The sequence below is a fragment of the Lissotriton vulgaris genome, chromosome 6 (assembly GCF_964263255.1).
Source record: "Lissotriton vulgaris chromosome 6, aLisVul1.2, whole genome shotgun sequence".
Taxonomy (NCBI): domain Eukaryota; kingdom Metazoa; phylum Chordata; class Amphibia; order Caudata; family Salamandridae; genus Lissotriton; species Lissotriton vulgaris.
Window position 1 is genome coordinate 501,691,918 of NC_141694.1, and position 16,862 is coordinate 501,708,779.

General features: G+C 45.8%; 1 protein-coding gene across 1 annotated transcript in view; it reads right to left on the reverse strand.

The window, feature by feature from the left end:
- The window catches only part of LOC147707493 (CD109 antigen-like), an 899,009-nt gene that overhangs the window by 231,655 nt on the left and 650,492 nt on the right, over window positions 1-16,862 (reverse strand). Inside the window, exon 20 of the mRNA XM_086926509.1 lies at window positions 6,141-6,254. Within this exon, the coding sequence (XP_086782635.1) occupies window positions 6,141-6,254 (114 nt within the window). The remainder of the gene's footprint in view (window positions 1-6,140; window positions 6,255-16,862) is intronic.

The window sequence follows — 16,862 nt, forward strand, 5'->3', positions numbered from 1 at the left end:
ACCTGTTTTAATGTTTATGTTTTTTGCTGTTAATTTTCTTCAATAAATGGACCATTTGGTTTCAAGTTGCATTTGCACAATCCACCAGCCTTGCATCAGTCTATTGTGGTTGCTTCTATCAGGATCTGTGGCCTGCACTTACCCTTCTGTGCTCAGTAGGCAGACGAGCAATATAACCAGAACTTTAGGTTTTAATTGTATTCCGACGAAAGGAAGGCTTCCAGTGCACTCTGAATGTTGATGATGCTTTTAGAAAAGTATTCTGTCTTGGAAGGCACACTACATAAATCATCTGGCTGTACCTTCAGTAAACTACGTTTATCATGAAACCACAGCACCCATGGGGGCGTAATACCCATGATCACTGTTTGCGCCCGGTGCGCTTGCAAAAGTTGCGCCGGGCGCAACAGTGATAATGCGCCCCATTATGGTGTATGCGCTGCTCCCAGGGTAGCTGCGAACTTGCACTGCTCTGGGGGGCAGAGCATTCATGTGAAAAAACAGCCGCTCCATGTTTTCACAGTGCTGGCAGCACCTGCCTTCACTTTCAAAGGGGTTCAGAGAAATCCTTGCAGGCAGGTGCAGTCAGTGACTGCACCGCATGCAAGGGGAAGTTTGGGGGTCCATGGGACCCCCTTTACCCCTGCAAAGGGGTGCTCTTAGGAGGCGCACTGTCAGTGCGCCACCTTTTAAATGGCGCACTGTCAGTGCTCCTCCTAAGGGCTTCTTTGACCCTCACTTGCATAGGGCATGCCCCTTTGCAAGTGAGGGAGCACCCTCTGTTGATAGCGCTGGCCCTTTAAGTGCGCCAGCGCTTTCTGTATTATAGAAGGGGACGAACAAGCGTCTGCGTCCCCTTCTATAATATCAAAGTGCGGGGGGGGGCGGGTCAGAAAGTGGGCGCAAACGCCCGTGGCGCCCCCGGGCACCATCTGTAATACGGCCCTTGATGTTGGGGGCAGGCAATTTGAAGTTATCAATTAGAAGTCTCCTCGTGGTCCAGACTGTCCTTACTAGGCAATCAAGATACTTTGTTCTGGCAGCTAAAACTTTGTTATCAAAGTGAGTGAAAACATTTGTGGTTTGTTTTAGTTTTGGAAGCGTGTTTAGAGTCATAGCTGAATACAGATACATTTTTATAGGAATTCAAAAATATTTTGGAAACAAACTTCCATTGTTAAAAGTGCTGTTTCAGGGATATTTTTAATGGAGTACAAACTCATATTTTCTTTTACACTTTTAGGCCCTTATATATCAATGCATTTGGCCTCAGTAAAAAAAAGGGAAAACCCTATTGATACTTTAGGATTTCAGTGCTAAGCTATGAGAGGAACAGGAAGGATTATCATGGTAACAATGTTAATGTTAATGTTAATGTAAGCCACACTTTTAGAGCGCACGGCTACCCCAAAGGGTGTCCCGGCGCTTTAGCAAAGAGGCCCCTAGAAACAGAGAAAACCAAGGCAGACACACTACAGTTATCGCGGGTTACTTGGTGAAGAGCAGGGTCTTCAGCTCCTTCCTGAAAGCCAAGAGGTTGTTTGCTTTCCGAAGGGAAAGTGGGAGTTCGTTCCACAGGCAAGCTGTCACGTGTTGGAAGGAGCGACCTCCCATCCGGACACGTTTGACCAGAGGCACCTCCATTTTGGCCAGTTCCGCCGACCGCAAAGACCTCCGTGGCACATAAAAAGCAGTACGCTTCTTCAAATAGTGAGGACCAATTGCATGGAGAGCTTTAAACGCCAAAGTGAGGAGTTTAAATCTAATTCTCCCGGCGATAGGCAGCCAGTGCAGCCTGGCTAAGAGCGTTGAGGCACTGGCTCTCCTGGGCAGGCCATAGATGGCTCTGGCCGCCGAGTTCTGTACAATCTGCAGCCTGGATAACAGATATTTAGGTAGGCCCGCAAAGAGCGCATTTGCATAGTCCAGGCGTGATCCCACCAACGCCTGAACTACGTTCCTACGGTACTGCAGTGAAAGCAGGGGAAGAAATTTCCTAAGCATCTTGAGGATGCTGAAACATTTCCCTGCTAATCCCAGGATGTGAGGACGAAAAGAGAGGTCATCATCAAACACCACTCCGAGATTTTTTACTTGAGCAGATGGTGTCTCTGGGGGGAACATGTCCTGGGGCCACCATGTCTTCCAGCCCGGGTCTGGGGCACAGCCGAAGAAGAGCAGCTCAGACTTGTCTGAGTTGCATTTCAAGCTGTGCCGCTGGAACCACGCAAAGACTGCGCTCAGACAGTCCTTGATTCTGCCGCCGTTGAAGACCTCTCCCTTCCTGCAGGTGAACAGAAGCTGGGTGTCATCAGCGTATGAGATGACCCGGGCCCCAAACGCCTCCGCTACCTCCGCTAGAGGGGCCATGTATATGTTGAAAATGGTGGGGCTCAAGATAGATCCTTGAGGCACCCCCACCTCCAGCGAAGGCATTTCGGCCGAGAACGGCGGAGCCCAGATCACCTGTCAGCGGTCGGCAAGAAAGGATTGAAACCAGTCCAGCACCGTCCCTCGCAGACCAATCTCCCTGAGTCTTGAGAGAAGGCCTGCGTGTGGGATGGTGTCGAACGCCGCCGATAGGTCCAACATGACTAACATCGCCTTTCCCCCTTGATCGAGTGTCTCCCTGATGGCGTCAGTAACCTCAACCAGAGCGGTCTCCGTGCTATAGTTTGCACGAAAGCCGGACTGGGAGTCATGCAGCAGATTGTTGTTCTCAATAAAGGTGGATAGAGTATGCTGAACATGTTTCTCCACCACCTTCGCCAGAGCAGGGAGGAGGGAGGAGGGAGATCGGACGGTAGTTAGCCCATTGCAGGGGGGTCAAGCAGAGGCTTCTTAATCAGCGGCAGAATGAGTGCATGTTTCCACTGTCGTGGGACCACCCCCGAGCTCAATGATAGATTCAGCAGGGGGTTCAGCAGGCTGTTCAACGCTGAGGCCTCCCTGCCCAGGCATTTTGCCGGGCAGGCATCCAGTGGCGAGCCAGATTTCAGCCGAGATAGCAGCTCCAGCGAAATTTCGCAGGACAGCTGGGGTAAGACAGATAGTGTGGGCCCTGAGTTAGCCAGAGAGGGATCTAAAAAGGTCGGCTTACCCCCTAAAGCGGCGTCGGCCATGCGGGAGTCCACAGAAGGAAAGGTGTCCTGAATCTTTAGAATTTTGGTCACAAAGAAGTCGGCCAACTGTTTGATCCATTCCTCCGTGTGAGAGTGGACGGGGGTCCCTGCAACTGGATTGATAAACTCCTTCACAATTCTAAAGAGTTCCCGGCTGGTATTATCGGCTTTGTCGATTCTCTGTTCGAGATAACTCTTTTTAGCTGCGGCAATCTGTTTGTAGTATGCCTTTATCGCGTCGCGGTATTTCGTTTTTTCCACAAGATCATACTTGCGCCGCCAGCGCCTTTCCAACTTCTTACAATCTTGTCGCATTATGCGTAGAGTGGAGGAGAACCAAGGAGCGGAGTTAAGGTCAGGGGCTGTTCTAGCAGCCCTCGAAGGGGCCAGCTCCTCGAATCTTGCCTGCATCCAGTTCTGGACCAGGATTAGATCGGCTTCCAGAGCCCCGGTCAGTTGACACGGGTATTGGCCAAGAGCATCGGAGAGCATATCTGCTGTCACTAGATGGAAAGCTCTGGACTGCCGGAGCCCGGGCTTCGGAGCCCTTTGGCAAGGTTTGGAGTCAAGCATTAAGGCAAAATTTATCAGATAATGATCTGACCAAAGGACCGGGAGTGGAGGGGACGCCTCAATAGGCATGGAGGAAAAGATTACATCTAACGTGTGGCCTTTCACGTGAGTGGGGCTGTGGATACAAGGGGCTAGCCCTAACATCGCCGTGATATCACGGAGTTTGTCAGCTTCAGCGTCTGTAAGACAGTCCATATGCAGGTTTAAGTCGCCTAATAGCATGCAATGTGCCGAACGCATGCATGGTACTGATAGGGCCGACTGCAGATCCTCAAAAAAGGACCCAATGGGACCAGGGGGTCTATAGAAGAGAATGCCTGTACAGGTCTGGGACGCCGATAGGTGGAGCGTAAAACCTAAGGCTTCACAGCCTGCAATGTTGTCCACCGCAAAGGAGGAACAAACAAAAGCTTTGTCCACTATCAGAGCCACCCCGCCGCCTCTTCCCTCAGTTCTATCCCTCCTTAAGATGGAATAGTTCGGCGGAACGGCACAGGCAATGTCGGGTTCCGAACCCACTCCCAACCAAGTCTCAGTTAAAAATAAACAGGAGATCTTGGACTGCGTAAGAAGATCCCAAATATCCGAGGTGTGACGGGGAAGGGACCTGGTGTTAAGCAGCGCGCAATGGAAATACTGGGGAGGGGTAGATGGAACACAGGTAGATGGTGCTGTGGGGTGCCATTTACACACGGGGCAGCCCTTGCCTAGCCGGCGACCACCGGGGAAAAGAACCAGACAGTCAGAGCGAGGGGGGCGCAAAGCAAACAAGGTAGCAGCGCTATACGCGATCATCCTGGAGCTGCAGGTAGTCAGCCTCTAGGCAAGCAGACAGCATGAGCCGATAGCCAGAGTCCGGCCTCGTCCGCCTCCGAGACGCGGACGAGCGCAGACGGGCAGGACTCTGGCACGACTCAGGCGCAGGGAAGGCGCTCCGCTGCGCGTTACCGCTGCGCGCACCAGCGAGCATTAAATAGCGTCGTCTCGGCGTCCCAGGTGACCTGGACGCTCAAAGATGGCGCTCGCGCTTCCTCCCAACGCAAGATGGCGCTCAAACCCACCGCCTCCCGGAAACCCGGACCCGCCAAACAGCGGTGGTGATTCCTGAATTAAGGTGCAAGGTAGGGGCCAGAAAGCGCTTTAAAAACAGGGGAGAATGCACTAAAAATAACACAAATGCAAAAAACTGGATTTTTTAAAAAATAGGCAGGCAGAGAACTGTGTAGGTAATTGACTTATTTTGGTGAGGCGGGACTAAGCCCAATGTTATCATACACAAGCAAAACTACCCACCCACATGACATACTCCTATGGCACAGAGGACATGGAAGACTACCTTCTGCCTGCCCACAGGCTGAGATCCTTAGCATCCCCATGTCCTTTCTAGCGCTATGAGCAAATGAACAGCAGCCATTGGTTGAAAAGTATAAATCACAAAACTTTGCACAAACAAACCGCTGTGAGAAGATGGAGGTAGATGTAATTGATGCTTTGTAATCAAAGACTCTGCAGGGGTCTCCAAACCAGTCCTGGAGGGCCGGATCCATGCCAGATTTTTTGGATATCCCCATTGAGATACATGTAGTTATTTTAAAAATCTGGCATGGATCCAGCCCTCCAGGACCGGTTTGGAGACCCCTGCTCTAGGGTATAGTTTGATGAAGAGAGTCATTAGTGTTAAGCAGATATTACACATGTTCTAGTGTCCAACAAATGACCATGGAAAAAAGTGGAATCTTTACAAACACCTTCCATCGGTTGCCACATTTCTAAGGTATCGATAAAATAAAAATTGGAAGGACAGTTAGTTGAAAGGTTGTACAAAAACCTCTTAACAGAATATTGTTTTTAATCAACAATCCTCATTTCTTTCAAGCGCAAAATTTGAATGTACACATCAGAAATGGTTTGTGCATCACCACAATAGTCACAAAGAACATGTATTCTGCGCATGTTTTCAACCTTGTGGCCGCAACTTGTGTATAAATAGAGTTTGTATTTAAAAATGTCACCAGGCTTTCACTTTTACATTACAGAAAATGTTAACAAAATTCACAACAGACGCATGTAATATGCGTTAACAGCCTGGAGTGAGGACATGGATATTTTCATTAGAAAACGTTATTTTAACAATATAGGGTGTATATTTTAAAAAACACCAAATACAAATACTGTTACTCCATAACAGATTTTCGCCTTTTCAACTAATATATCGATCCACTGTTTATTTTCCAAGTAGTTGGAAAATTGACGGACACAAGACAGTGAAAGAAATTTCTCAAAAAAAGTAAACTTACAGTTGGTGAATTGTATTTTTCTGTTATGTATATATGCATCTCCTTGAAATTACTTAAATTATTGACACTTGCATAAAGCAGTAGTTCTAGAAGGCAACATTATTACAAGGTATTAAAAGAATGCCAGCGTGTTACTTATTCATATTACCTCAGTAGTTTCTGCCAAGTAATTAAAGATGGTAACTTCCAAAATGAACTGTTCTCCTCTCGTCACAGAGTAGGGGAGATTCAAAGAAATAAAAAATGGCTGGAAGGCTTGTAGCTGAAGAAACACAATTTTAAAGAAGAGCATTTCAAACAGTTGTTCTGCATTAGATTGTAGTTATTACAAATAGCAATACAATGATCAAGAAACTATGCAGAAAATCCTTACTCAAGAGCAGGACCAATAATATATTACAGTGCTATGCTTTTGATCTATTTTAGTACTCATTTTCTATCTGTAAATTCCTGGTTTATTGCCAACATTTGCCATCTGTGTTTCCTTTCCTTAACTTGCATCCTCATCTGATGGGTGCAAGTGGCAGGAGTGGTTTCTAAATCAGGCTCCTGATCACTTCCCTTCCACTCTCCACCTTTGCCGGATGTACGTTGTTACAACGCATGCTTTTACCACGCATGCCTTTACAACGCAGGTTTTTCAGCGCAAGTCGTTACAACGACTTGCGTTGGGGGGTGCTGGATAGTGAATAGTTTAATTTACTATTCCAACTCCAGTCCCCGTGGATAGTAGGGAAGGTGTTGGATAGTAAATTAAACTATTACCTATCCTACAGTGCCCCCCAGCGCAATTCGTTGTAATGACTTGCCTTGAAAAACCTGCTTTGTAAAGGCACTGCGTTGTAAAAGTTGTGTCGTAAAGGATGTTTTCCCCTTTGCCTCTTCCCATTGTGTTGAAATGATACACTGGCTCAATTTAAGTAGTAACCAATCAAATATCTGAGGAGCAAGGAAGGACACAACTACCAATCCCAGTGTCCTTCCTTCAACTGCCCCAAGGATCACTCAAGGTTGAACATGAACATTCCACGAAAGCTCACTAGTCAAGCATTCCTGATAACTAAGCAACACAACACATTGCACTCTGCCATCATGGGGTGTGTGAGGATAGTATGTAGTTGGCTGTCTCTTGGGTAATGCTCGTCTGCTCAGATAGGGATATATTTGGATCAGGAGCATGCCTATGCAATGTGTGTGAAGGTGGTGTACCAAAGGCACACCACTGCCAAGGATGCCTGCGCCCGTCTGTGACTAGGCAGCAAGCGCCTTGCACTAGACACGCTGCCCGTGAGCACTCAATGCTCTGCTATGACCATGACAAACTATTGGCTCTTCAAAACCTCCTAGGGTAAACTCTGTTTTTGCTTATTTTTCGGATAATACATCGCTAGTCTTAACATTAGAAGTTCTCATTGCCAACATGATTAGAATTTTGTTTGTGATTAAATGTGCATTCTCTCCCCATCATGATACTGAAATTGCCTTATTTATTGATTCTTTCAAGTTTGATATTATATTTTCAGAGGAAACTTGCCTCCATTATTCTTGTGGAACAAGCTTCGCTATGGTTATGGCCCAGGGATATCAAAATATTCAGGCAGGTTTGTTTAGACCATAGGAGCAGCAACCTTGTGATCATTGTCCGATCCATGCCATTTCTATTCGGCCCTGTTTGTCATATTCTCTGACAATACTCTTCTCTTCTGTATTAATGCATCTCATCCTTATTCTGCTGTGGAGCTCCTCTGAGATTGTTCCCTGAACCAGTCGGTAACATCGGGACAGCCGGACTGGGAACCAAAACGGGGCCTGGCAAAGTGCTCGGCCGCCCCCCCCCCCCGCCCCTCCCCACTCGGGGTGGGGGGGTGGAGGTGCCACTGAGCGCTTTGCTAGGGCCGGTTTTCGGCCGATTTTGGTACGGGCCGATTTTGCAAAAAAACGGCACTGCAACAAAATCGGCCCCCAGGGGCTCAAAACCGGCACCCACCCTTGCGGCGCACAGGTGGGATTGCCCAGTGCCCGCTATGGTCAGTCCAGGCCTGATTAGCTATATTGTCTATGGTTCCTAAAGGTTCTAATTTACTTGTGCTTGGAAACTCCAATGACTGGTTTTAGACTACTGAGAAGTCTGATGCAACTGTACAATTAGACTCTGGCCCTGATTACGATTAAGTCCGCCCAATGCCGTATCGGTCTGGACATCACCCGACCATAAGTCGGCCGTTCTGACCAAGGAATTAGGATGTGACCACTCGTAGGATTATCAGAAACATCCATTTTGCTGTGGCAGCTTGTGCAGCGGGCGGAAAAGGCCCATTGCACAAGCTGCCATAGAAAAATGTATGTTTTTGAACATCCCTGCACCGTGTGACAGGCACCTCGTCCAATAGCCAAGGGCCTGGGGAAGTGAGGGCCCTGCTAGGGGCCCCAAGGGTCGCTTTCAAACAGCCTTGCCATGTCGGAAAGGCCGAATGGAATGGCTGTCAGAAACTGACATCATAATCCCGATGGCGAAGCCTCAGTCATTAAGGGATTATTTTGTCTTCCCAACGCACTCACAGGCTCCTTGGGCCTGTCGGAAGCGCAGCGGACGGTCCCTCTGCCCGATGCCTCTGCCCGACACATTATGCTATTTCAGATGTTGGTGGGTCCAACACAGAAGTGCTGTCCGTGTCAGACCCACTGACATCATAATCCAGGCCTCTAGGTCACCTTGTAATCTCCCTGACATACAAAGTGGGTCATATTTAGTCTCTCATCCCTACAGCTTTAACTCATCGCTATATGATGCCATTCTCTCTTCAAGTAAACTCTTTGCTCATTCCTGTCTATCTTGTGGTTAGGAACATGCCTGCACACTGCTCATTGAATATCACAGTTGCACTGCCCTCTGAGATTCCCTACCCATACTTTGACTAGTTCTGATGTGTGATGCAAAGCAGAGGACTATATTGTTTGTTCCATTGCCTTCTATGATCCTGAAAAGGGAATTCAAAGAAGAGCTATGAGCATACCGAGAAGAGAACAATCTTCTGCACCAAGTTCCAGCAGGTTTCTGACCACTACATGACACAGATGTTGCTCTCCTAACCATATCTGATGACATCAGTATGTTGCTATATAGAGAAAGCAGTCTGGCTCTGATGTTGCAGCTCCCAATACCATCACCAATCCTAGTCTATCTGCAGATACTTCACATCATAACTGTGATCTAGGTAATCATCCAACCACAGAAGGATAATGGCATTTGCCTATATCTGGACCTCTGGAAATAGACCCAACAATGGAATCAGCATATTCAAAACCTTGCCACTTGGCTCCTCACCCTTCTTGATGTTCCATTTCAATGGACAAAAGATCTATTTTCAAATCACTCGTACCTGCAACTGTGCACTTGAAAATGCTGTTCCGGCTTTCAAAACTGATGGATTGACTCAATATAGCCCTATGCTCACCCTTCATTTTGCAGATGTTTGCCTATGCAATGGTCTCCACGTTCGTCAGGCAAACCTGAGAAGGCCTGTCATCTCCTATCTCGCTCCCAAATATTGGAACACTCTTTCTTTTCACTTATTTCACGTACCTCAATATCTTTCTTTGGTAAAAAAAAGTTTGAAAACCTGGCTGATCTGTCTCCCTTTCACTACGTTTTCTAACTACACTTTGTAAGTGACAGGTAGCCAGTTTTTGGTAGCTGTTTCACTTTCTAAATTTCTTTTATAATTATTAGTGTTATTAGAATATACGAGCTTGCAGCAAGAAAATGCGTTCCTTGGTCACTGTTATGCATTCTGTGTTCCCCATTGTATCCATATTGATGTATGTAGGGCAGTGATATCTTAAAAGGGCCTAACTCCCCTCATGCCTTGTCACAGTCCGATAATTCATAGGAGGCTCATATTTCTTTTACTTGAATAGGTTTTGGACAAAATACTGAGTTTAAAATATTGTCACACATAAATATCGAGTTTTTACAATGGTAATACACAAATATTGTGAAGCTGAAATATCATTGACAAAAATATTGACTTTCTAAGGTAAGTAATATTGATGTCAAAAATATCTATGTTGTAAATATCATTTACAAAAATATAGTGGCACAAAATATAGTTTTTTATTTTCTTTATGCATATATTTTAAATGTATATGTTATAAATTGTATAATTGCTGTCAATGTTTTTAAATATAGTTTTGACGTTTAGTTGTTTTTAAATGTAATTTAATAATTGTAATTTTTAGTGTTGCAGCTAGTTCTGCGATTTGTACGGGTGCAGGGTGGGATGTAAATTCATTTTAAGTAATAATATTAAATGTTAATTACAATAAAATATTTAATTGATAATTATGTAACATGTGTAATTAATATTTCTTTCAAGTTTTACTTTATGTGCCGGTTGTGGGATTTGTAGGGGTAAAGTATGGGGAATAAATAATTATAATTATTTAATAATTCTTTTTAATTAACATTAATTGTTTAAATGATAATTATGTAAATTATGTGAATATTATGATTTTTGAGATAACTTTTAGGTGCGGTTTGTTGAGTTGTTAGAGGTTCAAGATGGGAAGTTATGTTGATTTGTTTGTACAGGAATAGGGTGGGAAGATAAATACGTAATAATTAATTGCTAATTAATTATTAATTTTAAATTAAATATTTAATTTATTGATACTTTTGTGAAACGTTTTTAAAATATTTTATGTTATATATTAGGTGTGTTTTGCTGTGTTTGTAGCAGTCTAGGGTGGGAAGTTGTTGAAGTAATATTAAATACAAATTTATTTATTCATTTATTACAAATCGTTTTAATTATTACTTACCATGTTAATTGTGTTATCATTTTTTACTTCAATTTCATTTTACTTGTTGGTTGTGATGTTTGTGGGAATATAGGGGCCCATTAGGATGTCGGGCGGTGGCACCACCGCGGTGGTGGCGGGCGGGAAAACAGCTTTTTCCGCCCGCGAGCACCGCCATCAAAGTGCGCCCGCGCCAATCGAGACTCTCCGCCGTGCGGAATGACTTCCGCCCGCTCAACAAATTAGGATGGTCCAAACAAGTCAATGCACCGCAGCGGAGACACCGCCCAGTTTAAGCAGGCGGAAACTGGACAGCGGAGCGAGATAGCCGAGACCCGGACCCGAACGCCATGAACCCATCCCTCCATATGCACCCGGTGATGTTCCTCCTACAACACTATCGTCAGATGGGCCGCTGCGGACGCCGCCGGGGGTACGCAACTACACAAATGCAACACACAACACACAGGCCGACACAGGGTCCAATCACCACACAGACACCCTGCTGGGGGTCACAACACATCCACAAGGGCACCCACACATCACCCACCTGACAACATGGCACCCCTCACCATCCGGGACACACATCATCCCGCCAACCAGCAGCAACGTTCCGCTCCTGGTCGCGTCACCGCCGCTGTCGACACATGCGCACTAAGCAGAAGGCAAGGCCACTCCTAGGCATGGGCAGGGCACAAACACCACAGGGCCACACCACCACAAACCACACTGCAACACACCCCATCAAGTTACAGGCCAGGTGCCCATCCCGTGCACTCCCATGAACACCAACAAGCACTGCAACAAGCAAGCCCAATACACACCCTGCACCACACAACACACAACCAGGGAGGACAGTCACTGCAGTAGTGGCTGACAAGAAACACACAACACCAGTGCCACACACACTACAGGCTCACAATACATTCCAGCACATACACAGACAAACAAACACATACCCTGGGTGTAGCCACAAACACAACACACACACAGGGATGCCTCAACAAATGCCTGCACAAGAACAACACGCAAACACTACAGGAACACATACTGAACTCCAACAGAAACAGACATACCCTGTACATCTAACTGGGGAAAAGCAATGGGAGCACAGACACAACAGGAGTACACAACATCATTACTCAGGAACAACATACACACCCCATAACACAAATCACAAAGAAGTGCATCTGGACAAACACATACTGCCACCTCAAACCTAGCACATATGCACATCAAACACCAATCAACAAACACCACAAGGCATCAGGGGATGCACATCAGACAATGCCCAGGCCACATACACACAGCACTGCATGCTCAACAAGCAGTGTGTGCAGAACAAGCACAACAGCCACACACACACATGATCAACACAAACACATCACACACACTAAAATTCACCATTGCACAAATACTTCAGCACACCCAGGAACTGAACCAATACCACATCCAACACCAACACATCCAACACAACAACTACACATGCACCACTCCGGGACACAAGAGACAATCTACCTCCACCAGAGCACTGGGCAGCACACACAGCTGACCAACACAGAATGACTAATTGTAATGCTTGACACGAAGGTTGCCCCAGAAGTACCAGGAAGGTGAAGCTCTTTCCCTGTCTCCCCTAACAGGTTCACCACCTGCCAGATTTAGATCACTGCACAGGAATAGCGATGCCTGTCAGGGGAACAAAACAAGGAAAGTGGGGGAAAAAAGAATGTATAGATGTCGTCTTTACACCTGGAGGATGAATTGTTAGTCCTGGAACCATAGAACGTCTAAATACCAGCTTCCTAGGTGGATGTAAAAAACACAGGTTAGTGCAGTAATACTAATGTTAATAAGTAAGTTCAAGGATAGAGAGAACAGGTACCTACAGAAAGTTGGGATGTGAAAACCCGTGTACTTGTAGTATATGAAGGGAATGGTATCCAGGAACGGCAACTTTGTCTCCTGTGCAAATACAACAAGGTGAATAACCTGTCTCAATCTCAGGCAGGACAATGTGTAATTAATTGTTCCTGTCTACCTGTGTATCGTACTGAAGGGAGCCTCAAAGCCTGGAACTGGAATCAATACTCCTCCAGTTCCAGGTAACATGGATTCAGAGCCGGGACTAGTATCAATGCTCCACTAGTCCCGGATAGGCAGCAAGGAAAAATCACCAGGCTAACTAAGCCTATTCACCCACACGCACTGTGTGGAAATCTCAACACAATATATATTAATGATCCACTAAACTAATCCCTTGCAGTCAGGGAACAGTTCGAACTCCATTAAACAAAAGAAGAGAAACGCGTGTTAACAACACAAACACGTCTCCGTGATATTAACCAAAACATGCGCACAAACAGAATCCTATAAGTGACGACCGTACCGTACAAATGGAGTACCGACGCCCGGCGAAGACCCGACGGATCCCGCAGCTCGCCACCACCGTGACCCGGAAACGCCACACAGGAACTACACCATTACCGGAACGGAACGCGAAGCGTTTACTTCAGGGAAGGGGGGTGGTTAAATGACGAGTCGGGACTCTCTGCGCATGCGTGTCTCTGTGCGCATGCGCCGTGTACTTGCCAACCACCAGGGGCTGACTCTTGCCATCCACGCGTTTGTTTGCAGGCATGACAGTACACCCCCCCTACTCCTCCACCAATCGGTTTGGGTTTGTTGGGATATCTGCGATGGAAGAGGCGTAACAAGCGTGGTGCATGTATCTGACTCGCAGGTTCCCAGCTACGTTCCTCGATACCATACCCTTTCCAATGGATCAAGTATTGTAATCTGCCTCTACATCGTCTAGAATCGATAATCTTTTCCACTTCATACTATTCTTCTGAATCTACTATCACCGGACTCAATCTTGGTTGGATGCGTGTACCAGGTGCAACGGGTTTGAGGAGGGATACGTGGAAGACCGGGTGTATCTTCATTGTTGGAGGCAGGTCTAGTTGTAAAGCAACTGGATTTATGACCTTTGTTACCTGAAAGCGTCCGATAAACTTAGGTCTGAATTTACAAGAACCCCTCAAGGCTAAATATCTAGTTGAAAGCCACACATTATCTCCTGATTGGTACACGGGTTCTGGTTGTCTATGGGTATCTGCGTCTTTCTTATATGTTGCCTTTGCCCTGTCTAGATTATCTTGTATAGAAGTATGTATTGTCGGGATTTGCTGAACCAAAGAGGTAACGGATGGAGTGTTACATGATACTGACAGAGGAATGGGCAAAACCCTGGGATGAAAACCATGGGATCCAAAGAAGGGAGTAAACAATGTGGAAAAGTGATGACTGTTATTATTTGATAGCTCAGCTAACCAAATCATTTCATCCCACTCTTGATTTGACTGAAGGGACTGGCATCTCATAAATTGTTCCAAGCTCTGATTGACTCGTTCGGTTTGTCCATCCGTCTGCGGATGATGACTCGAGGACAACCGAACATCAATCTGTAGTAATGTACACAATTGTCTCCAAAACTTGGATACGAATTGCGTTCCTCGGTCCGTGATAAGTACCGAAGGAATGCCATGAAGTCTAATGATGTTATGTAGAAAGACTTGTGCCAGTGTACTCGATGTAGGGAGACCAGGTAATGGTATGAAATGGGCTAACTTGGTGAACGAATCTACCACTACCAGTGCAGTGTTATTACCCTTCTTAGTGCGTGGCAATTCGACAATGAAGTCCATGGACACCGTGTGCCAAGGGTTTGGTGAAGAGGGAATAGGACGTAAAAGCCCTACTGGTTTGATGTGTGAGGCCTTGCCTTGTGCACAGATAGCACAAGTCTTAACATACTGTTGTACGTCCTGATTCAAGGTTGGCCACCAACAATATCGTTTCACCAAGTCAACCGTCCTCTTATACCCCGGATGACCTGCTATGCCTTGAGCATGGCACCAGTTCATAACTGTCTGTCTCTGTTGAGCTTCTGGTAAGTATAACCCATCATGTACATATTGTAACCCTTGTCGTGTCTGAGTATTCTGGGTCTTGAGAAAGGCTTCCGCCTCTGGTCTTTGCTGAGCGCTAGCTACCTCCCTCATGAACTGCTCTTCTGTGACTGTACCCCCGATGATTTTCTTCTCCTCTATGATGGAGGGGGGATGTTCATCTATTGGTGGACTATTGAACCCCAAACGGGATAAGGCATCAGCTTTACCGTTCTTCCTTCCTGCCCTAAAATGGATTTCAAAATCATAGCCACCAAAAAACTGAGTCCATCGCAGCTGTCTCATGGACAATGCTTTTGTGGTCTTAAGGTATTGTAAATTGCGATGGTCTGTGATGATGGTGACCGTATATCTGGAACCCATCAGGTATTGTCTCCATTCTTCCAGTACCTTCTTTATTGCAAGCAACTCTCTTTCACCAATAGCATAGTTGATTTCTGCAGGTGTGAGCTTATGGGAATAATAGGCTACAGGATGTAATTCTCCCGTTTCGGGATGGGCTTGAGATAATACTCCCCCTACTGCCACTTGGGAGGCATCAACTTCTACCACAAAGGGACTTTGTTGGTCAGGATGTCGAAGTATAGGAGCCCCAATAAAGGCATTCTTCAATATCTGAAAAGACCGTTCTGCCTCTAGGGACCAGACAAAAGGTGTATCTTTTCTCAAGAGTTTGGTGATGGGTGTTACGATTTCTAAAAAGTGTTCAATAAAACGCCTGTAAAAATTGGCGAATCCAAGGAATCTTTGTATGTCTTTAACTGAAGTGGGAGAGGGCCACTGAACCACAGCTTGTACCTTGTGAGGATCCATCTGTAATCCCTGGGAGGACAATATGTACCCCAAAAAGGCAACCTTGGACCTGTGGAAAAAACATTTGTCCAGTTTACAGAACAGGTAGTTATCCTTTAGTCTCTGTAATACAGCTTGAACATGACCCTCATGTTCATTCAAAGTGGGTGAATAGATAAGAAGATCATCAATGTATGCGATGACGCATCTGTCTAGTAGATCTTTCAGCACATCGTTAATGAAATATTGAAATGCGGAAGGCGCATTACAGAGCCCAAAGGGCATCACCATATATTCGAATAAACCGAATTTGGTGCAAAACGCCGTTTTCCACTCATCTCCTTCTCGTACCCTCACAAGATGATATGCCCCTCTAAGATCTAGTTTGGTAAAATACTTGGCATTCTTAACCTGATCTAGGAGAGAGGAGATGAGTGGTAACGGATATCAGTTATTTATGGTTACTGCATTAAGGGAACGGTAATCGATGCAGCAACGCAACCCACCCTCACGTTTAGGAATAAAAAAGAGAGCAGACTATGCTGGGGATCTAGATACTCTAATGAATCCAAGATCCAGCATCTTATCCAAGTATTCTCTTACATATATATTCTCCTTTTCGGTCAGTGCGTAAACTCTGCTCGTTGGAATACGAGCCCCTGCTTGTAGATCTATTCTACAGTCGTACACCCTATGAGGGGGTAGACTGGTGGCTTCCTTGGCATCAAAAATCGAGGAATACTTATGATATACTTCAGGTAATCTTGCATCAGGCTGGTCCACCTCTTTGTCTCTTTTCTCATCCACTGGCTCCTGATCTACGGGAGTCAACAGAGGTTCCCCCTCTGTAGTACTTAATACCGTGGAGGGTGTACTGGACAGCACCGATGCAATGTTTTTCTTGTGGGTCTGACAGGACGCGTCATCAAACACTATCTGTTCCTTCTGCCAATTAATGGTAGGGTTATGATGTCTTAACCAGGGGAGACCTAATACTACTGGAAACTGCGGGGATTGAATGATATCAAAACAGAGAGATTCCTTATGGGCGTCTGCTATAATTACTTCTAATGTCTCTGTAGTATGAGTTATGGGGCCAGATTTCAAAGAACTCCCATCAATGGTATAAACCTCTTCCAGGGTTGCCTTAGGGATGTAGGAAAAATGTTTCTCTTTGGCCCAATTACCATCCATAAAGTTACCGGAAGCTCCGGAATCAATCATTATTGCAACTTCTAAGTGTTGAGTTGGGCTTTGCAATAAAGAAGGTACAAAGAAGTGACTCTGTGAATGTGCTAAGGAGG